Source organism: Schistocerca gregaria, chromosome 3, assembly GCF_023897955.1.
Source record: "Schistocerca gregaria isolate iqSchGreg1 chromosome 3, iqSchGreg1.2, whole genome shotgun sequence".
Classification (NCBI taxonomy): Eukaryota; Metazoa; Arthropoda; class Insecta; order Orthoptera; family Acrididae; genus Schistocerca; species Schistocerca gregaria.
Window position 1 is genome coordinate 113,550,794 of NC_064922.1, and position 25,518 is coordinate 113,576,311.

The 25,518-nt window shown below is 43.1% G+C and overlaps 1 protein-coding gene across 1 annotated transcript in view; it reads right to left on the reverse strand.

The window, feature by feature from the left end:
• The window catches only part of LOC126355953 (arylsulfatase B-like), a 186,765-nt gene that overhangs the window by 20,638 nt on the left and 140,609 nt on the right, over positions 1-25,518 (reverse strand). Inside the window, exons 6-8 of the mRNA XM_050006542.1 lie at positions 20,127-20,284; positions 7,614-7,749; positions 1,891-2,049 (exon numbers count right to left, since the gene is read on the reverse strand). Coding sequence (XP_049862499.1) covers positions 1,891-2,049; positions 7,614-7,749; positions 20,127-20,284 — 453 coding nt within the window. The remainder of the gene's footprint in view (positions 1-1,890; positions 2,050-7,613; positions 7,750-20,126; positions 20,285-25,518) is intronic.

Consider the following 25,518-nt stretch of genomic DNA (forward strand, 5'->3'; position numbering starts at 1 on the left):
GACGTGGCTGCATGATCCGTTACAGCCATGCGGATAAGATGCCTGTTATCTCGACTGCTAGTGGTAGCAGGCTGTTGAGATCCAGCACGGCGTTCCGTATCACCTTGCTGAACCCGTCGATTCCATATTCTGCTAACAGTCATTGGATCTCGACCAACGCGTACAGCAACGTCGCGATACGATAAACCGCAATCGCGATAGGCTACAATCTGACCCTTATCGAAGTCGAAAACGTGATGGTACGCATTTCTCCTCCTTCCACGAGGCATCACAACAACGTTTCACCAGGCAACGCCAGTGAACTGCTGTTTGTGGATGAGAAATCGGTTGGAAATTTCCCTCATGTCAGCACGTTGTAGGTGTCGCCACCGGCGCCAACCTTGTGTGAGTGCCCTGAAAAGCTAATCATTTGCATATCACAGCATATTCTTCCTGTCGGTTAAATTTCACGTCTGTAGCACGTCATCTTCGTGGTGTAGCAGTTTTAATGCCCACTAGTGTAGTAATAACCTCCCTGCAATATTCCTTGCTGTCTCGCACCATTGGTCCATGAGCAGCAGTTACCGGACTAGGGAATTACTGCTCCATTCATAGGCTGCCTTTGATACCGTACCACAACGTACTGCGTTAGGACTTATGCCGTGATCGAGAAGCACTGACAGGTGAGTAACGACGTAGCACTTTGTTCAGTGATCCACCACGTTTCGCACCACCCTGGATGACCATTGTCGTCGAGGATGAGGCAAAGGTCTCATTCTACCAATGTTTTGTAGGGACAAGCAATGCTAATGCTATCGGGTACATTTCAGGTGATGGCTTTTAGTGATTAAGGCAAGTCTGATGGCACACTGATATTTCTCAAACACTCTACACCCTATGTACTCTCCCTCAGATGACAGTATCGTGTTGGCATTTTTGAACAGGTCAATGCTCCTCGGCACATGGCATGTATGTCTGTATACTGCCTGCGTGATACTGTGGTACTTAAGAAAGATCCCCTGATATGTCGCTGACAGAACATGTGTGGTACCAACTAGGACTTCAGTTCAGTCACAGTACTATAACCAGGATATCACCATCCAGTTACAACAGTTGTGGTCTGGCTTATCTCAGGAGAGAATAGAGTGGCTTTATGACACCTTTCCCGACCGAATTAGTGAACGCATCAAGGTCTCGGGGGGAGAAAGCACATAATAACATGTGGGGCCTTACTGACAATTTCATTGTAAATATGTCTCGATCCGCATCAACCGGTGAAGTTTCTTCTTCCGCATGCTTCACTTTTAACCAACTTAAATTTCATCAGGGACCGTTGTGCACAGCCACCATAGATTGTAATGAAGGAGAGGTACACAGCAGTCGTCAAAATCTCATAGACACCTTTACATTTTATGATCCTCATAAATCTAGAGTTAGGTCACAAATAGTCATCTTCAGGGCATTTTCGTTGCAATACAACAGATTCGCGGAAGTTGTGTAGAAAGAGGGACACTGAGACGCTTCCCTACAGCAAGTGGGGTTGCGCCTGATTGCTACGTACCTCTCCTTGCTTCACTTTTTTTTATATCACATATTGCGTCTTACGGGCGAGTGCGAATTTGCCTACCCTGTATAAAATTGAGAACCAAGCATTGAAGTTCGTAAATCTGCATAAAAATATTTTGTTGCCGCCGACCTATATATGGAGAAACGATCATCATAATAGAATTAGGGGAATCATAGTTCGCACGGAAAGAAATAGGGATTCGTTTCCTTCCGATCACTCTTCGAGTAAGAGAGTATTATTGGGAAGAAGTTTGGATGAGCCCTCTGGCAGACACTTGAGTGTGATTTTGCGTGGTATCCATGTAGGCGAAAAACTAATGGGCAGCAGAGGTACAGACTGCTCACCTATGACGAGCTTCCAGTCTCCTACTCGGACGGCGGCCGTCTCACTCGCCTCGTCGGCGTTGAGCAGCAGCTCCGTGCGGCGGGACACCGAGCCCTTTACCAGCGCCTCCCATTGGTCCACGCCGTCAAGGTCACGGGGCAGCGAGGATACGTCACCACCTGCAGGCACGATGTCGCTACACTCACTAAAACTCGCCCTCGCCTGGCTTTGAATTCCATATTCCTTTACGAGAACTGGTAGTTCAAAAAATGTTCAAATGTGTGGGACTTAACTGCTAAGGTCGTAAGTCCCTTATACACTACTTAACCTAAATTATCCTAAGGACAAACACACACACCCATGCCCGAGGGAGGATTCGAACCTCCGCCGGTACCAGCCGCACAGTCCTTGACTGCAGTTTCTTAGACCGCTTGTCTAATCCCGCGCGGCAGGGCACTACGCTTTCGATTTTTTTCAAACTGTTGCATCCTTGAGCCCCTGGTTCGCGACGTACGCTCCCCGGTTACAGAGGTCAAGGATCACAATTTATTAATAATTATTGTACAAAGTAGTAACTCCAGTTACATTTTCAGCAAGTACACCAAGTCCTTTCATCCAAATACGTATTTTCCCACCATTACTAACTTTTCTACAAGAGCGTGTATACAATGTAAATAAGATATTAATGTATACGTAACTAGGTCTACTTTGAGTCTTGGGATCTATTTCACAACGCTAGGTCTTTTAGGCGATGACATCTCGATCGGCGAAAGATTCAAGTCCAGGAAGGGAGGCGTTTCCACAATGAACAATGGCTAGAGGAAACCAACCACTACCAGAATTTCCAGTAGCGACATCCAGAGTAAAATCAACCTTGCAGCCACTAAAGAAAATAGGTCCATTCAAAATAGCTGCTTGGGCAGTTCCATTTCCTCCAAGTTTATTCTCGAGGCTAATAGTATGTTTGTAGACGGGCATGCGGTGGCGGCGATGACGACACACACGTTGACGAGGCATAGTGGTTCAACGCTGTTGCAAGTAGAGCTCACAACAGAATGGTTCCGCTGGGGTGCACTGCCCGCTTATAAAAGAGCGGAGTGACCTTGGTTACGCTTATAACGGACTTAGACTCTGCAGGCAGTGGCCAGTGGATGCCTATCCCGTCTGGGACGTCTTCAGACACGTCTTCGAAGGACATTAGGTCTCATTTGGAAGCGTGTCTTAGCACTGAAGACAGTTCTACTCCAGGGAATGACATTCCGGGACGAAGACTGTTCGAACAGCTGTGGGATACCAACCTGACCGTCGCCTACGACATGGCTCGACAACCAGGAGTAATGCCCTTGGGTGCCATTTTTGTTCGTAGCAGGACACCAATGGTTCTCATCTGCCGCAGAATTACAGGACAGCGGTACACCGACGACATTCTACTCCCCGTTTTGTTGTCCTTCATGGCGACCCATTCTGTGGTAACATTTCAACAACATAATGCGCGCCTCCAGGAACTAGGGAGGAGAGTTTCGTTATTACCAAAATCTACCATGGCCAGCAAGGTTGCCGAAACTCTCTACAATTGAGAAATTGAGAACATATGGAGCTTATGAGCAGGGCCAATAAGCCAGCTTGGAAGTTTGACGATCTAATATGACAGTTGCACAGATATGGGCAGGATATCACGTTTGTTTGTCTCACCATCTTCCGCAGCAAGCATATCAATACTTGTTTTGTAAATAAAACTGCCTTTTCCTGCTGCAAGCTGCTTTCTTTATCCCACACGCGTTTCGCCTTTTCCTTTTCTAAGGCATCACAGTGGGATCTACAACGATACAGATTATTAAACAGAAACCGTCACCATTTTTTGTCAAAATGTAATTACATTCGATTTGCTGACCTGCGTTTCCTCACATCTGGTCTGGAGGTCGCGCCATCACTTTTATTACTACCCTATAATCACAACTTTGTGTTCTGACCTTGCTCACACTGTTCTCCACGTTTCTCACACTTTTTTGTGGAGTAGTATTGCTCTTTCGTCACTCGATAGAACAGTTTCGCCGGACACTACTTTTCACAACATAAATATTGCGACTCCATCACGTGTTTCTTCCTCCTTGGTATATGTATTTGTTGCCAGCCTAATGAAGTATATGTTCGAGACTAACTTCTCTTCCTGATGTCTACAACTTCTGTATGAGCACGTGTGAGAGAGAGGATACAGCCGGAGAGTCATTCTTTTCATTTTTTTTAAACTTTGGAGACACCTAATTTGACTTTTCGTTTCAAATGGGGTTCATGGATGAGTGATTGTATTATTACTATATTGGACAGAATTATCACATTAATACTTTTTTGGGAGCGTTATTCTATTTCTTTATCTATTAGTGTGAATAATGAATTGCTTGGCATGTGTACTTGGCCATTCAATAGGATTTAGTAACAAAGTTGTGATTATATGGTAGTTATAAAAGTAGTAGTGCTACCTCCAGAACAGATGTGAGGAAATGTAGATCAGCAAATCGTAAGTAAATACATTTTTACAAAAAAACGCAACGGGAACTGTTTAATAATCTAAAACTAACAAAGCTGTATCGTTGTAGATCCCACTGATGATGTCTCAGAAAAGGAAAATGCGAAACGCGTAAGAGATAAAGAAAGTAACTACAACCAGGAAAAGGCAGTTTTATTTTGAAAATAAGTATGGGCAAGATAGCTCTCACGAGGACATCCAACAACTCTATCAATCAATGCCAAGCCAAATACTTGCTTGCATAAGAGCCAAAAGAGGAATAAAGCGTTGCTGACTTGCTCAGTTTGGGTGAAGTCCTTCCTGTTGAATAACTCATCTATTTTTAATGAAATTGTTACTTCTGCCTGCCAATATACATCTCATCTATCGATTTCCGTCCAATTCTGATAACTCCTTCGTGGTGCCTTTTTGTCTTGGAGCGTATTCTGTAACAGCGTTAGGACAGAACAATAATGTTCCAAGTCGCTGTTTTCGCATAAGGTTGATTGTGTCATCGGTTTGGAAGCTGCTTCATGATAGCCACCTGGACCTTAGCATTAACTTGGACAAATTTATTTTTGTGAGTAGTTCGATCTAATGCGGGAGCTTATGTTGACAATTATTTCGTGGTGTCAGACTTTCATTCTAAACACGTGCTGACAAGGTTTGGTGTGTTCAGATGGTGGCCACGTGATGCGGACTTAATGTAGCGTAGGTTAACGGATGGCAGTTGTCGAAATGCACGTGTTCAGGAAGTTGCGGTTTCATAATATCCTGCTGAGTATAAATATTTTTCGCGCATAGATATTTCGAAGAATGTGTCTGATGTTGAATTTTTCACTCTCCAGTGGACTCTGCTCTGTTATGAAACTTCCTGGCAGATAAAAACTGTGTGAGGGATCCCGAATCGAACTTGGGACCTTCGTTATTCGGAGGCAAGTACTCTACACACTTAACTACCCAGGCACGCCTCACGATCCTTCCACACAGCTCTGCCTCCGCCAGTACCTCATTTCCGACTTCACAAACTTCACTGAAGTTCTTCAGAGAATGGAGAAGCTCCCGAGATCGAGACGAGGTCCGACAAGGAAGTTCCACGTCTGATGTTACTTCAGCAAGTTTTCTGTATTACTTGTTAGCCTTCACGGGATGGTGACAGACAAGATTTTCTAAAGAAACATCTACTTTAAACATAAAGCGTAAATAGAGCCATTTTACACAGTATATTTCTGAATGAAAGTGATACTGAAGTAAGGTTTTGATCGATATTGCCTTACGAATACACATTTCCTGCAATCGCGATCAGAAGATCACCTTGCACAAGTAAGATCAACAGCACTGTACAGCAGCGTAATATATGTCAGGTGCAGAAGCAGACGATTATATTTCATTTAGGCAACTGCTGTGGAGCGGAGTGGATTTTCCGTGGTGCTGTAAGGTACCCCTTGCTTTCAAATTATATTTTATTCCATTATTTTCCATGTTTACGTTTGATATCGCGGTTTTCAGATATCAGTAGGATTCAATAAGCTCTGGCAGCACCTCAGAACGCGTAACAGGGCATAATATTCAGTTTGCACGCTATCTGAAGCAGCAAGTGAAACATCTGGCGTTGCCCGCTGCACGATGGGGATGCGGTGCTGTGGCTAGCGCCGCGCGGGAGTAGCCGAACGGTCTCGTGCGCTACAGTCATGGACTGTGAGGTTGGTCCCGGCGGAGGTTCGAGTCCTCCCTCGGGCATGGCTGTGTGTGTTTGCCCTTAGGATAATTTAGGTTAAGTAGTTGGTAGGCTTAGGGACTGATGTCCTTAGCAGTCCCATAAGATGTCACACACATTTGAACATTTTTTTACTGTGTCTAGCTCTGAGTATAGACTGTTACTTCAGCGCACGGTACGTAGAGACACCACAGCCATTGTGGCATTAAGCAAAACAATTTTGTTTAGTAAATATTTACATATAAAAGCCATTCTTCCCGCTACAGCTATCAGGATAATCCTACTGGTCGTAAACACTTTGTTACGACAATACTGCGATGTAAGAAAGCAGTCATTTCCATAAACAAAAGGATAATGTTAAAAGTTCACAGCCAGGGCAGTTGCAGGATAAAGATTTATTAAAATTCTTGACCACGGTTTCGGCTTATTTAAATATAACTTCGCAGAAGTAAGATACCTAAAATTACACCTTGCAATGGAGATTAACAAAACAATTGTGCCAAAGGTGTCGTCAGTAGTTAAAATCTCCATTGCAGGATGCAATTTTAGGTATTTTACTTCTGATGAAGCTATATTTAAATATACCGAAACTGTGGTCACGAATTTTAATGAATCTTTATCCTGAAACTGTTTTGGCTGTGATCATTTACCGTGAAGAATTTCAACAGTTACTGTTTCAGCCATGTTTAAAATCTTTATAATGTTAAAGACAACGAAGTTTTGTGAGCAGTTACGATGTTTCGCGATTTTATGTACAATATCTAGACTGCACACCATTGTCGGCACATGCCGATAGGACGCCTTTAGGTCTCGTTCCTTCTTAAGACCATGCTCTCAACAAACTGATAGTTCTGAGTTAATAAGCAACACATTGTAGCATATATTATTAGATTGCCGTGTCTGCGTAAATAAACACACCTTCAGGGCATCCACAAACGTTACTTCACGTAATATAGCTTCGCGCTTCATCACTTAGAAATTGCACGATATAGTAAAACTGCACTTGCCAGAGGATCCGATGGCGCTGATAGTGTATTTGCGAGGGATGTCAACTACGAGAGCTTTGCAGCAAAACAGGTAGGCGCTGATACTGTGTTTGCGAGGGATGTCAACTACGAGAGCTTTGCAGCAAAACAGGTAGGAAAAAGTCCTAAACGATAACTCACTAAGATGATGCATGGACGGGTTGTCTTAATCTCTGTATGTGTCGGATGTAAAAGGACGGCCAGTGATACTGTCCACTTCTTATACAGTCCTGTACGGACTCCCTAACGAAACGGAGATATTTACGGAAGTGTGCAAGTGTAGCAAGAAGTATAACATTTGTAATTTGAGAGCTACTAGAAGCGGGGTTTTTGAGAATGGGGGGGGGGGGAGGGAGCTTGACATAAAAAGTATTCAGTACCACGTTAATTGCAAGGTGACCGATAGCTGTTGAAATCTAGGATTCGCATGCAGAAGTTCCACAGTACAGAATACGTGCTACAAGGAAAGTCGTGAAGCGCAGCGGGCAGAGTACTCACAGGCGGCAGAGTAGAGCGTGGGCAGCCAATCGGTGATGTGCATCAGCTGGTGGGACACCCTGGGCGTGTTCTGCAGCAGCGGACTCCACACCAGCGACGCGACACGAACCCCGCCCTCCCAAAGCGTCTCCTTTAGCTGTGAACAGGCCGCACAGCACACGTAAAAACTAGAACATGGCAAAGTAGTTTACCTCGTGCCAGTGAGCAAGTTGTCTCCCAGCATGGGATGAAACAGGCTGTAATGTCTCAGTGTATCTTGAGCATTGGAGAATATAACTACAGTCAGAATGGTCCAACTCAGTTAATTACTTACATCTTCTATAGACCGTTTCAACGAGTCTTTTATGGAAATGATGTGCAACGAGCCTGTTTACAGGATATATACCGGGTGATCAAAAGGTGAGTATAAATTTGAAAACTTAATAAACCACGAAAAAATTTAGATAGAGAGTTAAAAATTGACAGATAAGCTTGGAATGACATGGGGATTTATTAGAACAAAAAAACACGGTTTACAAAATGTCCGACAGATGGCGCTGGACAGCAAAACGCCAGTGACTGCGCATGACAATCGTATATAAAAGGAGCTGGAATGAGAGAATCAAATGCGCCAGCAGTAGCAGCATGTTGCCGTTACCTGAAAAGGCGCTTTTAGTGGAGCTGTACTATCAGCTAGTTGAGCGTTACAATCCTATCGCCATAGGAAGGGGATTCGAACGGGTAAAGGTCCGTTGACAAATGCAGCTGTGGCGAGAATGATTTCGAAGTTCGAAACCACGGGTTGTTTAGACGATAGATCCCGTAGTGGGCGACCGAGCACAAGGCGTAATGCTGCTGAGACAGTCCAGGAAGAAATGGAGACTGTAGCGGGTTCGTCTATGCACGGGGAAGTCAGCGCTCGTGAAGTTGCAGGTCGCACCGGCAATCCATACACTACTCTTGGGTTGGCACTGAAGCGTACCCTTCGAAGCTATCCATATAAAATCCATCGGCATCATGAATGCTACCTGGCGATTTAGTTAAGTACCTGGCGATTTAGTGAAGCGGAGGGCATTTGCAGTGTGGGCGTTACAAAAGATGGCGGAAGATGACACTCCGAGAGTCTGTCAACGCCTGCAAATGCAGAATTTGGGCTACCTAAAATCCTAAAACCGTCGGGGAAACTCCATTGCACGACGAGAAAGTCACGGTATGGGTTGGATTTACCACATCTACCGTTATCAGGCATTTTTTCTTCAAGGAACTGCTGGATTCTGGTTTTGTAACTGCTACCGTGACGGGTGAGAGGTACACCGATATGTTACAGAATCGCATCATCCCCAGTCTGGCTGACAAAGAACCTTCTGAAACGTACGATGTGTATACAGGATGGCGCTCCACCCCATATTGCTAGACAAGTGGAAGATCTCTTACGCGCGTCGTTTGGTGATGATCGTGTGCTCAGACGCCATTTTAGTCATGCTTGGCCTCCCAAGTCCCCAGACCTCAGCCGTGCGATTATTGGCTTTGGGGTTACCTGAAGTAGCAAGTGTATCGTGATCGATCGACATCTCTAGGGATGCTGAAAGACAACATCCGACGCCAATGCCTCACCATAACTCCGGACATGCTTTACGGTGCTGTTCGCAACATTATTCCTCGACTACACTATTGTTGCGGAATGATGGCGGACATATTGAGCGTTTCCTGTAAAGAACATCATCTTTGCTTTGTCTTACTTTCTTATGCTAATTATTGCTATTTTGAACAGATGAAGCACCCTCTTTCGGACATATTTTGATGTTTTTTATTTTTTTGGTTATAATAAAACTCCATGTAATTCCAAACATGTGTGTCAATTTGTACCTCTGTACCTACATTATTCCGTGATTTATTCAGTTTTCAAATTTATACAGATTTTTTGATCACCCTGTATATACATGAATAATGTCAATATTGATGAACACACTATTATTTTTAGTCCTACGCGGTCAACTACTTTAAATTTTTTCTTTGGCTACGAGATATTAAATAGAAATTCGTCAATGGAATAGAACACTAGTTAAGGAGAAATAAATTTAAATCAGATTTAAAACTTGCTTCGCTACCTGTCTGACATTTTGTGTTATTGGGTAAATGATAAAAAAAAATTGTTGCTGTATTTTAAACTTTTTTCCAGAGTTGCTGACACTTTTAAAAAATGTGTAATAAAATCATTATTCCCAGTGCTGTAAGTATAAACATCACTATTCTTCTCGAATTGTGATGTAATATTTACGAAGAATTTCATTAGCGAATATATGTATTATGACAGCACAATTAAACACCTAGCTACTTGGAGGGATACTTACATGAGGTCCGCTGGTGAACACCACATATTATACTTACTGCTCGCTTTTGTACAATCAATACTTTCTTTCTAAGTGATGAGCTACATCAGAACAGTATTGCGCAAGACATTAGTAAGTGGAAATATGCGAAATATATTGGACGCTGATAAGTTTGTTTTCAAGATTATAAATTATACAAAGAGTAAAAGAAGTTGCAATTAATTGTTCGAGAAGCTCAGAAAGGTAATTTTTCCGGTTCATGTTTTCATCCACGGGTAAACCCAATACTTTTTAGCATTCTATCCTATTTACTGACTAATACTCAAGTGCTACTGTAGTTGTTGGTATGACTGTATTAGCTGTACACAACTGAATGAATATTCAGGGGGAGTCCATTTTCAGAGAACCATTTAACATTTCTTTGGAAAATATAATTCATAAACTCTTGTATACACTAGTATCGTTTGCAAAAAGAACCAATTTTACTTGTTGAATGTTGAATGGAAGTCCATTCACTTAAATAAGGAATCGATGGGGACCCTGAAGTGGAACCCTGTGGTCATCTCTAGATGACTCTTTGCTCATGTATAAAATGCGAGATTATTTAACAGATACTTAACATCTGGCAGAAATATTTACATCTACCTCTGCTAAAAAGAACATCAGTTTTAAGCTCTGACTTATAACTATGGCAATGGGATGTTAGAGTTAGATCTTGACTAAATGTACTAACAGCTAGTGATACGAGAGTACATTGCAAACACCAGTATGGAATGTTAATTGTATGGAAGACTTCAGTTTTAATGGAACACTAGTTACTGCTGGCAGGGAGTACGTTACACAGCATCGCTGTACTTAAATAGCACCAACAGACATCTAGAAACTATGTTACACACATCTGGTTCCATTGCTCTGCTGAATGACCGAGTATTTTCTTCATAAGCAAATCCCATTTCGAAATCAGGAGCGAGTATGTATGCACATATATGCCATGGAAGACAGCAATTTTATTGGAACATTTGTTTGTAGTGGGAGGGAGTACCAGACAGCATCACTGTACACAAATATCACTGATGGATATTTGGAAACTATGTTAAATATACGTCTGACTGCTTTGCTGTGTTGGATGACTGAGTAATTCTTTGTATACAAATACATTTCGATGTCAGGGGGGAGTCTATATGTTCGTGTATGGCGTGGAAGACTGTAGATTTAATGGAGTAATGATTAAGGACGATAAGGAGTACCACAAACACGGATACTCACATACACATGGATACAACATTACTGTACTTAAGTAAGAGTGACAGCCATTTGGAAACAGTGCGAACAATTTCATAAGTAATCGTTTTTTTTAAGCTTTGAGTCCTTTATTTACAGCATCCAAAACCTTTTCTAGTAGGTACGTTATCCTGTATTGAACTTTTGTAGGTCTTACAATGACTGATTGACCGGAATCACAAACAGCGCATCTCCAAGTCAATGCTTCCGCTATCTTAGAGTAGACAGTATCACAGATGTACTATCGCTCCTCTGCAGCAAGTACTGATTTCTGCAAACAACGTAAACACGGCTCTCTGGTGTCTTAGAAACATGTCCTGCGGTGACTCAGCAGTAAATTTTAACATAGCAACACCGAAAGCTATAAGTACTGATCCACTGTTGCTGTTGAAGACAGGAATGACAACAGAGAATGTACCGTAGTTTGCTGTTAACTGACCATTGATATATCTCAGTTAGCCACCCAGCTTCTCCCACACTAATTGAACGAGCTCCAAATTCGTACCTCACTATACTTTCTCAATTTCAACTATAGCTTCGGGGCCATTGCCACCAACTATCTTGACAGTCAGAGGCATAGACGAACTCGGAGATACATTGTATTTGCTGGTGAACAGTGACATCAATTGAACAGCACAGTACTAAATAATGGTTGCCTACCAATTATGTGAATCCACATCTTGTCGTGTTAAATGGCTGATCCGTGAGGCAAACGCATCATGCGGATGGTGCTAGGATCGTGTAATGGCAAACACCATTCGAATATCTAACAGGAAAAAAATCTCTGGGAAAGACGACGAATTTCCCACAGAACATAAAGGAGTATTAGTGTAAGTAAGGAGTTATACAGATAGTCACTTTTCACTCGATCAGTGCGTGAGAGTGGGTTGCAAGGGCAATCGATATTAGTGGTGTGATGTACATCCACCATGCACTTTACAGCGGCTTGCAGCATAATTATTTTAGATGTTTGATGTTCGCAGGTGGTGAAGTGTGTACAAGCAGGCCGGAAGTGCTGTGGTGGGTCTGGTAGCTGACATGAATTTAAATAAATCTATTTCCCACTAATTGGACTAGAAATCCCCTACATTGTCAGCAGAAGTATTAACTGCAGTAAAATGCCTAACAGTAAGCATGTGTAGAAAGTAGAAGTGTAATACATATGTTGGGCATAGATACATTTGCACGAATCGTCAAAGAAGTAATCCGAACCCTGGCAACAGACAGATCGACTGATGCATGGCAGGTAAACAGACACAAATGCTGTCCACTGCAAAGACAGAGTATGTTTCGTGATACAATAGGGATCACTGCGCAGACTACGGAAAGTTATTGTTTTACATGTTACTAATGGAGCACTGCAAGTACGGTATTTGCTTAAACACAGACGTTATAGCAATGTGCACACTATCGTAGCATTTATCTCCAGGAAATACCAAAATGCGATGCACCTTTGACAGGTGCGAACCGGAAGTGATGAACAGATGCAGAAACCTAACGGTCTGCCGATCTAGTCCGGGATTCACGAATACAACATTTACCCTTCCCTGCAGAAGCTTTCCAGCTGTTCTAACCATATATAATGATGTGAATAAAAGACAGAATCTACTTAGTAGTCTCTAGGGTCTAAATTTAGGGCCGACTACTTGTGATGTGAAATATTAGAAGATACGTATAGGTTTCTCAGTCGGAATGTTAAATTAGATTCTACTTTGCTTGATACAATCCAAGGGTAGGATGCATCTTCTTTCTCACTGTAAGTCAGCTTTCACCTCTTAGTGGCAAACTGGAGAGATTCTGTGTCTGCCCCCTCCCCCTACCCTCTCTACCCATCGCACTCATAAGAAACGTTAGTGGCTCGCAAAGGATCGTTAGGATAAGGTCGTGCTTGTTTAAGAGCCAATTATCGACATGCCTTCTACTGAAAATGAAGATACGGAAAAGACCACAGTTATCAAAGCACTATTCGTTGATTGTCAACGAAAGTAGGGTGAGAGAAGAGTTATGTATCGAATACTAAAGCACAGGCACACTCCCACGGAGCTGGCAAACAATACATTGCTACGCAGGTTTATAACCTGCTCACTAATACGAAGAGTCAGATAGAAAACTGATTTCAAGGCAACAGGAAATAAACAGATTAAAATTAAACATTGGAAAATAGATTTACCTGTATTTTTCTCCCAGGAAGGAAATTCTGTTTTCAGAGATTCCAGGAGCTATTTCGGGTGATGCCAATTACATATCAAGCGCTGCTAAAGGCAGAGATCAGAGAGAAATATTATATGCAGGTACACACCCAGCTCTTGATCCGGCGACAAGAAAACCGACAACTTCAACACACATTCGACCTGCACTGGCAACCCTCGTGGCATATGAAACTGAAGGCATAGAGGACCTGTCTTTACTGCAGCTTCAAGGACCTTGTATTCTTAAAACAGTACGAGTTACAAAAGCGTCTGCAAGACTACACTGGTCTTGCGGTTCGATTTGAAAGACTACAGCAGACTGCAAGTTCACACCCTGACAGCAATCAATTTAACTTTTAAGCCTTTCATTTGTCTTCTTGGGTATACGTCTGCTAAACTGGTCCTGCTCTCTTACAGTCGTTGTTGCTGCTAGCCTGAAGTGGAGGTTATTACTTTTCCCTGTATCTGAAATAATTTAACGAAATGGTAGCCATGTCATTATTGTGGTCAATTATTGATGGGTGATATAATATATCAACACAGCATTAATCTTTTATACCAAAATAGCAAGCCTTTATTGATCATAAAATAGGACAAACAATGAAAGTTGAACGAGATGAGAAATAAATGATGATCTGTGGGCAACACAAATAGGAACAACAATTGATTAGCACTCCACTGGGTGGCGTTTGGTTGGCAAAGACTAAGGTATATCTGTTTAATCTACTTACGCTGGCTCAAAATATGGATAACACAACGTGAAATTACATGATACATATGATCGTTCACTTTTGCACTTATTGTTATTTGATTAACTCCAAAATCCTCGGCCACACCAGTTTTGAACGCAGGACCGCCCACACAGCGAAGAAGTACCTCCATCCGTTTTCGGGCAGTCAACGCCCCTCTATGTGCTTCATTACGTAGTGGCATAAATTCAGCAGTTAAAAAGTCCATCTATTTACATCCGTTCGCATCTGATGATGTTTCTCATGTCTGATCTGCACGAACGTCACCTTGGCACAGACCGATGGACATTGCTTTAGAGCTAGCATTCCGCACCACATTCGAACGAATAACCTAGATGTATCTCAGTTTGGAAACTAGATTCTACTCTTTATTCAGAGCTTAAATCTAGCCCATCCATAAAAACCAAGATTCAAGATACACCTTGGTGTATTAGAATCTACAACATTTATTCATATACAAGTTAAATAAACCTTAAAGTCGATTCACCTACATCTCGTTTCTATTCATACCATTCATAGTGTTATATGAGGTGACAGTTACATCAGTGAAGGTGGATGAGTTCGTTAGAAGGAAACTTAGGCCTGCTGCGAAGTTCTTGCTATCGTGTGTTGCTGAAAAGACTATATTTGCAGAGAAAATCGAAAGCATTTTAACTACTTTACTAAAAACTGTAAACAGTCATATATTGCTGGTGATACATACTAAACATTTGAAGCCACGTATTTTATTTGTGTTTCCGGAAAATCAACAAAATAGTGGTGAAAACGCATATTTATATGACTCGTCTTAAAAAATCACTGGAATTAGTTACGAAACATACGCCTACGTGTTTCATCTTAAGATGAGGGGAAAATCAGTAAAATAGCAATGAAATGCACTTCTTCTTGAAAAAAATCGACAAAAAGTATCCACTAAACCGTAGATAGCATGTTATGTTGCAGAAACTAGTATTGGGTGCCGCAAATTCGCTAAAACTGGACGTATACCACTGGGTGATATTCTACGTTGGAAATTTGCAATATCACCTTAAATGACAGAATGCGCCGTTGCTACAGCAAGATCGAGATTAAAAATGACAGTCTAAGGCTGCTGAGGGGAAACTAAGAAAGGGTGGGACGGTGGTAGTGGTGGAAAAGCCAATAGCAGCACAGGAGTATGGAGACGCCACTTTTTGGGTCATAAAGTAGCAGCATCAAAATGGCATTTACCTCCTGACGCTAAATGTATTGAACACGTGTGTAAATACGTACCTAAGTGCCTCATTAGGCCGTCATGTCGAATGTAAATTATGTTTCTTTATAATGACAGTATTGCCCATTAATTATATGAAGCCGGCCGGGGTGGCCTAGCGGTTCTAGGCGCTACCGTCTGGAACCGCGCGACCGCTACGGTCGCAGGTTCGAATCCTAACTCGGGCATGGATGTGTGTGATGTTCTTAGGTTAGTTAGGTTTAAGTAATTCTAAGTTCTAGGGGACTGATGACCTCAGAAGTTAAGTCCCATGGTAATCAGAGACATTTGAACCCTTAATTACATGATAAATGAACAAAACATGCACCCACGTGGTCAGTTTGTTCACACAAGGATAGCTAAGGCAACTGGCTCGTTTGCAAACTGAAGAAAATAATGGGCTCAGTGTAGCAAAACCCGCATACATCCACTACCCTGCCCGATTTTGTGTGGTCTCACCGGCCGGACTAAAGGAATACGTCGAAACAATTGAGAGTAGTGCTGCTAAATTTGTTACCAATAGCTTCGATCAGCACGCAGTATATGGCCGCCGTGGCCGAGCGGTTCTAGCCGCTTCAGTCCGGAATCGCGCAGCTGCTGCGGTCGCAGGCTCGAATCCTGTCTCGAGCACGGATGTGTGTGATGCCCTTATGCTGGTTAGGTTTAAGTAGTTCTAAGTCTAGCGGACTGATGACGTCAAATGTTAAGTCCCATAGGTGCTCAGAGCCTAATCACAATTCGCCTTGAAAATATTTCTGTTTTCATAATCGTCTTTGAGGAATTATGGAAGAAATGATAACTAAACTCCTGCCGAACAGGCTATGAAAGGCCCAATGTTATCGACAGGCCGCCGAGTCATCCTTTCAGTCCACATACATCACTGGAGCCGCATATGGAGGGGCAAGTGGTCAGCACACCGTTCACTCCGCCGTATGTCAGTTTCCTAGACCGAAACTGCTACTTCTCTATCAAGTAGCTCCTCAGATAGCCTCACAAGGGCTTTGTGCTTCCCGCTTGCCAACAGCGGTTGGCAGACGGGATGGTCACCAATCCACGTGCTACCCCAGCCGACAGCACTTAGCTGTGGTTATCGAACGGGAACCGGTGTTACCACTGCGGCAAGGCCGTTGTCTGGAAGAATTTTGAGCGAAGTCCATTTCATAATACAATGTATTGGAAAACATATTTCGTTTCAATGTTTTCTTCTGAAAAAAGAGTTTGTAAGTATAACTTTCCACATCACATAATGGAATATGTAAATAATTAATAACTGAAGAATGGCCGGGGTGGACAATCGGTTCGAGGCGCTACAGTCTGGAACCGCGCTACCGCTACGGTCGCAGGTTGGAATTCTGCCTAGGGCATGGATGTTTGTGATGTCCTTAGGTTAGTTAGGTTTAAGTAGTTCTACGTTCCAGGGGACTGGTGACTTCAGAAGTTAAGGCCCATAGTGCTCAGAGCCATTTGAACCATTTGAACCAAATGTGAGTCTTTTCCCGAATCCCGTTCCAAAAGAAAGCAGTTGTTGTTGATGTTGTTGTTGTTGTTGTCTTCAGTCCTGAGACTGGTTTGATGCAGCTCTGCAGGCTACTCTATCCTGTGCAGGCTTCTTCATCTCCCAGTACCTGCTACAACCTACATCCATCTGAATCTGCTTAGTGTATTCATCTCTTGGTCTCCCTCTACGATTTTTACCCTCCACGGTGCCCTGCAATGCTAAATGACTTGATGCCTCAGAACATGTCCTACCAACCGGTCCCTTCTTCTTGTCAAGTTGTGCCACAAACTCCTCTTCTCCCCAATTCTATTCAATACCTCCTCATTAGTTATGTGATCTACACATCTAATCTTCAGCATTCTTCTGTAGCACAACATTTCGAAAGCTTCTATTCTCTTCTTGTCTAAACTATTTATCGTCCATGTTTCACTTCCATACATGGATTCACTCCATACAAATACTTTCAGAAACGACTTCCTGACACATAAATCTATACTCGATGTTAATAAATTTCTCTTCTTCAAAAACGCTTTCCTTGCCATTGCCAGTCTACATTTCATATCCTCTCTACTTCGACCATCATCAGTTATTTTACTCCCCAAATAGCAAAACTCCTTTACTACTTTAAGTGTCTCATATCCCAATCTAATTGCCTCAGCATCACCCGCCTTAATTAGACTATATTCCATTGTCCTTGTTTTGCTTTTGCTGATGTTCATTTTATACCCTACTTTCAGGACACTGTCCATTCCATTCAACTGCTCTTCCAAGTCCTTTGTTGTCTCTGACAGAATTACAATGTCATCGGCGAACCTCAACATTTTTATTTCTTCTTCATGGACTTTAATACCTACTCCGAATTATTCTTTAGTTTCCTTTACTGTTTGCTCAATATACAGATTGAATAACATCGGAGACAGACTACAACCCTGTCTCGCTCCCTTCCCAACCACTGCTTCCCTTTCATGTCTCTCGACTCTTATAACTGCCACCTGGTTTCTGTACAAATTGTAAATATTCTTTCTCTCCCTGTATTTTACCCCTGCCATCTTCAGAATTTGAAATAGAGTATTCCAGTCAACACTGTCAAAAGCTTTCTCTAATTCTACAAATGCTAGAAATGTAGTTTTGCCTTTCCTTAATCTATTTTCTAAGATAAGTCGTAGGGTCAGTATTGCCTCACGTGTTCCAACATTTCTGCGGAACCCAAACTGATCCTCGCCGAGGTCGGTTTCTACCAGTTTTTCCATTCGTCTGTAAATTATTCGCGTTAGTATTTTGCAGCTGTGACTTATTAAACATTTTGCACTTCCTGTTGATCTCATTTTTGAGACGGTTGTATTCCGATTTGAATGCTTCATTTACTGCGTTTTTATATTTTCTCCTTTCATAATTTCAATATTCAATATTCAATATTGCTTCTGTTATCCAAAGATTTCTACTCGCCCTCGTCTTTTTACCTACTTGATCCTCTGCTGCCTTCACTACTTCATCCCTGAAAGCTACCTATTCATCTCCTACTGTACTTCTTTCCCCCATTCCTGTCAGTTGTCAACTTATGGTCTCCCTGAAACTCTGTACAGCCTCTGGTTTAGTCAGTTTATCCAGGTCCCATTTCCTTAAATTCCCACCTTTTTGCAGTTCCTTCAGTTTTAATCTGCAGTTCATAACCAATAGATTGTGGTCAGAGTCCACATCTGCCCCTGGAAATGTCTTACAATTTAAAACCTGGTTCCTAAATCTCTGTCTTACTATTATATAATCTATCTCTTACCTTCTAGTATCTCCAGGATTCTTCCATGTATACAACATTCTTTTATGATTCTTCAACCAAGTGTTAGCTATGATTCAGTTATGCTCTGTGCAAAATTCTACTAGACGGCTTGCTCTTTCATTTCTCTCCCCCAATCCATATTCACCCACTATGTTTCCTTCTCTCCCTTTTCCTACTCTCGAATTCCAGTCACCCATGACTATTAAATTTTCGTCTCCGTTCATTACCTCAAAAATTTCCTTTATCTCATCATACATTTCATCAATTTTTTCATCGTCTGCACAGCTAGTTGGCATATAAACTTGTACTACTGTAGTGTTCATGGGCTTCGTGTCTATCTTGGCCACAATAATGCGTTCACTATGCTGTTTGCAGTAGCTTACCCGCACTCATATTTTTTATTCATTATTAAACCTACTCCTGCCTTACCCCTACTTTAATTTTGTATTTATAACCCTGTGTTCACCTGACCAAAAGTCTTGTTCCTCCCGCCACCGAGCTTCACTAATTTCCACTATATCTAACTTCGACCTATCCATTTCCTTTTTTAAATTTTCTAACCTACCTGCCCGATTAAGGGATCTGACATTCCACGCTCCAATCCGTAGAACGCCAGTTTTCTTTCTCCTGATAACGACGTCCTCCTGAGCAGTCGCCGCCCGGAGATCCTAATGGGGGCTATTTTACCTCCGGACTATTTTACCCAAAAGGACGCCATCATCATTTAACCTTACAGAAAAGCTGCATGCCCTCGGGAAAAATTAAGTCTGTAGTTTCCCCTAGCTTTCAGCCGTTCGCAGTACCAGCACAGCAAGGCCGGTTTGGTTAGTGTTGCAAGGCCAGATCAGTCAATCATACGGACTGTTGCCCCTGCAACTACTGAAAAGGCTGCTGCCCCTCTTCAGGAACCAAACGTTTGTCTGGCCTCTCAACAGATACCCCTCCGTTGTGGTTGCACCTGCGGTACGGCCTTCTGTCTCGCTGAGGCACGCAAGCCTCCCCACCAACGGCAAGGTCCATGGTTCAGGGTGGGGGATGGGGAGGGGGGTAAACAAACGTAAACGGACAAAAACCCTGGAACCAAGTTCCTTTATTGGAACCATCTACAGATGGTGTTGTTGTGGTGTGTTATGTGACAGAACAGGTCATGTGCTCAGCTAAGATACTCGAATTCTCGAAGTCAGTTCTCGAGAACACAAAAGAAGGCGTTGTAATCGAGAACGTCCATTTGGTTGGTTGACAACAGTCTACAGCACAGTGCCATCTTGCTTGAGTACCTCGTAATAAGTATGCAGTACGCAGAAACTAAAATATATTGGCGGAACGATAGAGGTAATAGAGATGAATTTCTGAATGCATGCTTAAAGAACTATGAAATGTCAAAGATGAAGAATCTCAAGTGCCTGAGAGCCACCGAAATGTGCTTTCGACGACTCAAAGTTATGAAAAATGGAATGTACAGCACTGCACTAACGTACTTACTCCTCTAAATGGGTAATTGGAGCCCCAGTTGGGGTATTCGCCGATCGTGGGCGCACCGTTGTCTGAGGAGAAGACGATGACGGAGTTCTCCAGCATGCCACGTCGCTCCAGCGCCGTCACCACTCGCCCCACGGACTCATCCAGCTTGGCCATCGCCCCTGCCGACAGAAGTAAATATCAGAGATGGAAGATCATCCACGTTCAGGAAGTGATCCACCTTTCACATTGTAGCGTTCAACAGTCGGCTTACCAACTCTTGACCTTGAAAAGATTGAGCTTTCTTATTACATGATTCTAAAATTCTCCTCTATGTGTGAAAGCACTTCTTTATGTTTTGGATGTTGTTGTAGAGAAACTCCGTCTGGGTTGCCATACGTGGTTTTTGGTTACCGTTTTATGTGCATGGTGAAGCAAAATTCACGCACTCGGACGCCACAGCGCAGTTATTTGCATACTCACACTAAGAAAATCATCGTCAAGGAAAGCCAATTTGCTTACATTGGGATCACGTGTGTTGTGTGATAATTATTCATTCACGAAATCTCAGCCGTGCTGCTCAAGTAGAGCGATGAAAACCAAAGACTAATTTCAGTCTGCCCAATAAAACTGTAGTATACCTTTTTCTCAAAGAATACCTGACCTCTCAGTATTTTGAACACTGAATATAATAATTTATTGATCATACATGTGAGAAATATTCATGAACAGTAACAATCAATAAAAACTAATTGCCTGTCATTTGTCAGAAAGGACTGCAAAACCTTTCACTGTGGGGACTCATAAACTGGGTCACATGTATTTGATAGCGTGAAACAGTGAATATAAACTAAGTGATCTACGTAGCTGCAGGGGAACTACCTAGGATAAAAAGTTTAAAGATAAAAAAGGAGAGGCCTATAGTCAGTATTTATTTATACTCTGCTGACTAGGTATAGCAGAAGAAAACGGAACAGTGCTTATATTGCACGTGAAAGCGTGGTCATGTGCAGTGCATGGAGGACAATTTAGTAAACATTTAAGGCAAAATACTCCTTTAAGAGTGGAATAATACTAAATAATTGTACTCTTCTCTGCGTTAGTATTAATAATACTGAACGAGTTATTTGTAAGACGTGCCGCTAATGTCGTTTAAAGATAGGCACTTAGATATCATATCACGCTGCCTAGCAAAAGGATTACACCAACACCCAGAATCAAAATCCTGAACTCGTGCAATGAGATGCAGAAATATATTATATTCAGTAATCGTCCGAATCATACGGACTAGAAAATTAATAAAGGTATACACAATACACAATGACGAACTCGACCAATCCGACGTAGAAATCCATCCGATGAAGAAGTCGGCTGTATCAAGCAATCTAGAAAATAAATAAAAAAATATATGCCTACACACAGAATAGAAATATCGAACTCGAGCATTCTGACGCAGGAATCGATGATATAATACAGTATAAAAATCTGGAAATACGAAGACATTCATCTGGAATATAACTCGACCGTTGAACACGCGAGAAATCTACCCCACACCCCAGTCGGTATTATCATGTAGTCTAGAAACTAAATAAAAATTATGCTTATACCTGGAATCGAATTCTCGAACTCTAGCACAATGATCGAGAAATCCACCCCACGCACCTAATATGCATGTCATGCACTCAAGAACATTATGAAAAGTATTCACCTATACCCGCAAAAGAAACCAGGAACTCGGCGAATTCAGACTCAGAAAGCTACCCCTTACCCTAAATACCCATATCATAAAGTTTAGAAAATAAAGAAAACAATACACTTTCAACGAGAATCGTAATCCAGAAATTGAATATTCGGACACAAATCGCACATAGCTATCAGACACACTAATCGGCCGTATTATACCATCTAGAAAGACGGAAAAACTACAACTGCACGCAGAATCGAATTCTCTAAACCCAAGGTCCTGATACGGTAACTTATCCTACCGCATGAACTAACAGGCCATATCGTGCAGTAAAGGACATTACGAAAAATGTACACCTACACACACAAAAGAAACGTTTTTCTCGACAGTTCAGACGCAAAGATCTACCCAGGCACAAATCTAACATGTCACCGAGCTTCGAAAGTAAAGAAAATGAAGAAAATAGTCACCCGGATACGAAATCCCTAAATGGAGCATTCAGACACATAAATCTACCCCATGCAGTAACCGCAGTCAAGTACGCTCCAGGAAATTGAAATGAGAACACCGTGAATTCATTTTCCCAGGAAGGGGAAACTTTATTGACACATTCCTGGGGTCAGATACATCACATGATCACACTGACAGAACCACAGGCACATAGACACAGGCAACAGAGCATGCACAATGTCGGCACTAGTACAGTGCATATCCACCTTTCCCAGCAGTGCAGACTGCTATTCTCCCATGGAGACGATCATAGAGATGCTGGATGTAGTCCTGTGGAACGGCTTGCCATGCCATTTCCACCTGGCGCCTCAGTTGGACCAGCGTTCGTGCTGGACGTGCAGACCGCGTGAGACGACGCTTCATCCATTCCCATACATGCTCAATGGGGGACAGATCCGGAGATCTTGCTGGCCAGGGTAGTTAACATATACCTTCTAGAGCACGTTGGGAGGCATGGGATACATGCGGGCGTGCATTGTCCTGTTGGAACAGCAAGTTCCCTTGCCGGTCTAGGAATGGTAGAACGATGGGTTCGATGACGGTTTGGATGTACCGTGCACTATTCAGTGTCCCCTCGACGATCACTAGAGGTGTACGGCCAGTGTAGGAGATCGCTCCCCACACCATGATGCCGGGTGTTGGCCCTCTGTGCCTCGGTCGTATGCAGTCCTCATTGTGGCGCTCACCTGCACGGCGCCAAACACGCATACGACCATCATTGCCACCAAGGCAGAAGCGACTCTCATCGCTGAAGTCGACACGTCTCCATTCGTCCCTCCATTCACGCCTGTCGCGACACCACTGGAGGCGGGCTGTACGATGTTGGGGCGTGAGCGGATGACGGCCTAACGGTGTGCGGGACCGTAGCCCAGCTTCATGGAGACGGTTGCGAATGGTCCTCGCCGATACCCCAGGAGCAACAGTGTCCCTAATTTGCTGAGAAGTGGCGTTGCGGTTCCCTACGGCACTGCATAGGATCCTACGGTCTTGGCGTTCATCCGTGCGTCGCTGCGGTCCGGTCCCAGGTCGACGGGCACGTGCACCTTCCGCCGACCACTGGCGACAACATCGATGTACTGTGGAGACCTCACGCCCCACGTGTGGAGCAATTCGGCGGTACGTCCATCCGGCCTCCCGCATGCCCACTATACGCTCTCGCTCAAAGTCCGTCACCTGCACATACGTTTCACGTCCACGCTGTCGCGGCATGCTACCAGTGTTAAAGACTGCGATGGAGCTCCGTATGCCACGGCAAACTGGCTGACACTGACGGCGGCGGTGCACAAATGCTGCGCAGCTAGCGCCATTCGACGGCCAACACTGCGGTTCCTGGTGTGTCCGCTGTGCCGTGCGTGTGATAATTGCTTGTACAGCCCTCTCGCAGTGTCCGGAGCAAGTATGGTGGGTCTGACACACCGGTGTCAATGTGTTCTTTTTTCCATTTCCAGGAGTGTATATCAATAAAAAATAATATTTCCAACCGAAAACGAAATCTCAAACTCGTGAATTTGGACGCACAAATCCACGTCACACTCTGGTCTCCTATATCATGTAGTTTAGAAAACTAAGTAAAGAATGCAGCTCTTCATGAAATCAAAATCTTGAACTAGAGCGTCCAGACGCGTCAGTTGACTCCCAGCATTAACTGCCCGTACGTATCGTGGAATCAAGCGTATAAACTAAAAATCCTACACCCTCAATAGAAATCCCAGACGTGAGCATTCAGACGCAAAACTTATCTTACACTAGAATAGACTGTACCATGCGAACTAGAAAAGAAATAAACGCTCTACCTTCAGCAAGAATTGAATTCTCGAACTCCAGAAATCTAACGTGGAAATTTCACCCACTATCTAATCGGCCATATGACAAAGCCGGGAGAAGAGAGAATATATAACACCTACGTCCGGACGAAATATCTCGAAGTAGAGCACTCAGGCGCAGAAATCTACATAGCATTGGACATATTCCGTACTCTAAAACTTAAAGAAACTATTCGCCTACCTTGGGAATCTAAATTCGAACCAGAACGTTCTGATTCCGAAATCGATGCAGTGCACCAGCTGGCCACGCTACACAGTGTGGAAAATAAAGAAAAATATACCCCTGCCCCCGCAATGAAAATGTCGAACTCCAGCATTTGACTCCGAAATCTACTCCCCGCACTAATCAGCTATATCAGGTAATATAGAAAATAAAGAATAAGTGCATGTAACCCGCAAACGAAATCTCAAGCATTCAGCCAGAGAAATTTACGCCAAGCACTAATTAGTCATGTTATGCAATTTAAAAACCATATATCCAACCAGTTGAAAATGGCTCTGTGTCCTAGTATAACTGTTTGTTGATTGGATGACAGGAATGAGAAGATGGGATATCCGACGCTTATTGCCAGGAATAGGTGTTCAGGACACGCAGTAAGGCAACTCCGCTAGTACGGCCTGCAATAACTTGGAAACCCAGTAGGTAACAGGCTCTGACCCTCCTCGAGGTTCATGTTGGACGCTTGCTCTGGTTCCTCGATGCATTCTCTGTTTTTTTTTCTTTTGGTGAAAGTGGCTGCGTAGCTACTATTATGGCCTGCTTAACTTATATGCTCTCGACACATACACTCTAAGACAAAAAAGACGTTCTACAAAGAAATTATCTGAATGGAACGGAAATCGGTTAATACGATGTACATGTACAGACAAACAAACGATTATAATTTCAGAAAAACTGGATGATTAGCTCAAGAGGAAGAGCTTCACACATTGAGCAACTCAATGACGCGGTGGCCCTTACGGCCCATTTGCAAGCAGTTGCTTGGTTTGGCCTTTACTGACAGAGTTGTTGGATGTTCTCCTGAGGGGTATTGTGCCAAATTCTGTTCAATTGGAGGGATAGGTCGTCAAATTACGGCGATGATTAGAGGGCACTGCCCACAATTCTCCAAACGTTCTCAATTGCGGAGAGATCTGACGACCTTACCAGTCAAGCACAAAGGCAAGCGGTAGAGACTGCTGGCCGGTCCGTAGGGTAGGCTATAGTCAGGTTTATGTTCCACCGCTGTCTGGGACATCTTCAGACATGTCTTCGGCCTGCACTCTCATTGACTGGAGTAGAAATGTCTTCAGGGATGAGTGCGCTTCCACCGATGAACAGGGATGACGTGTCTGGAGACGCTGGATGTTGCCCGCCGTGCGGCCCGATAACCAGGAGTGATAATTTGGAAGGCCATTT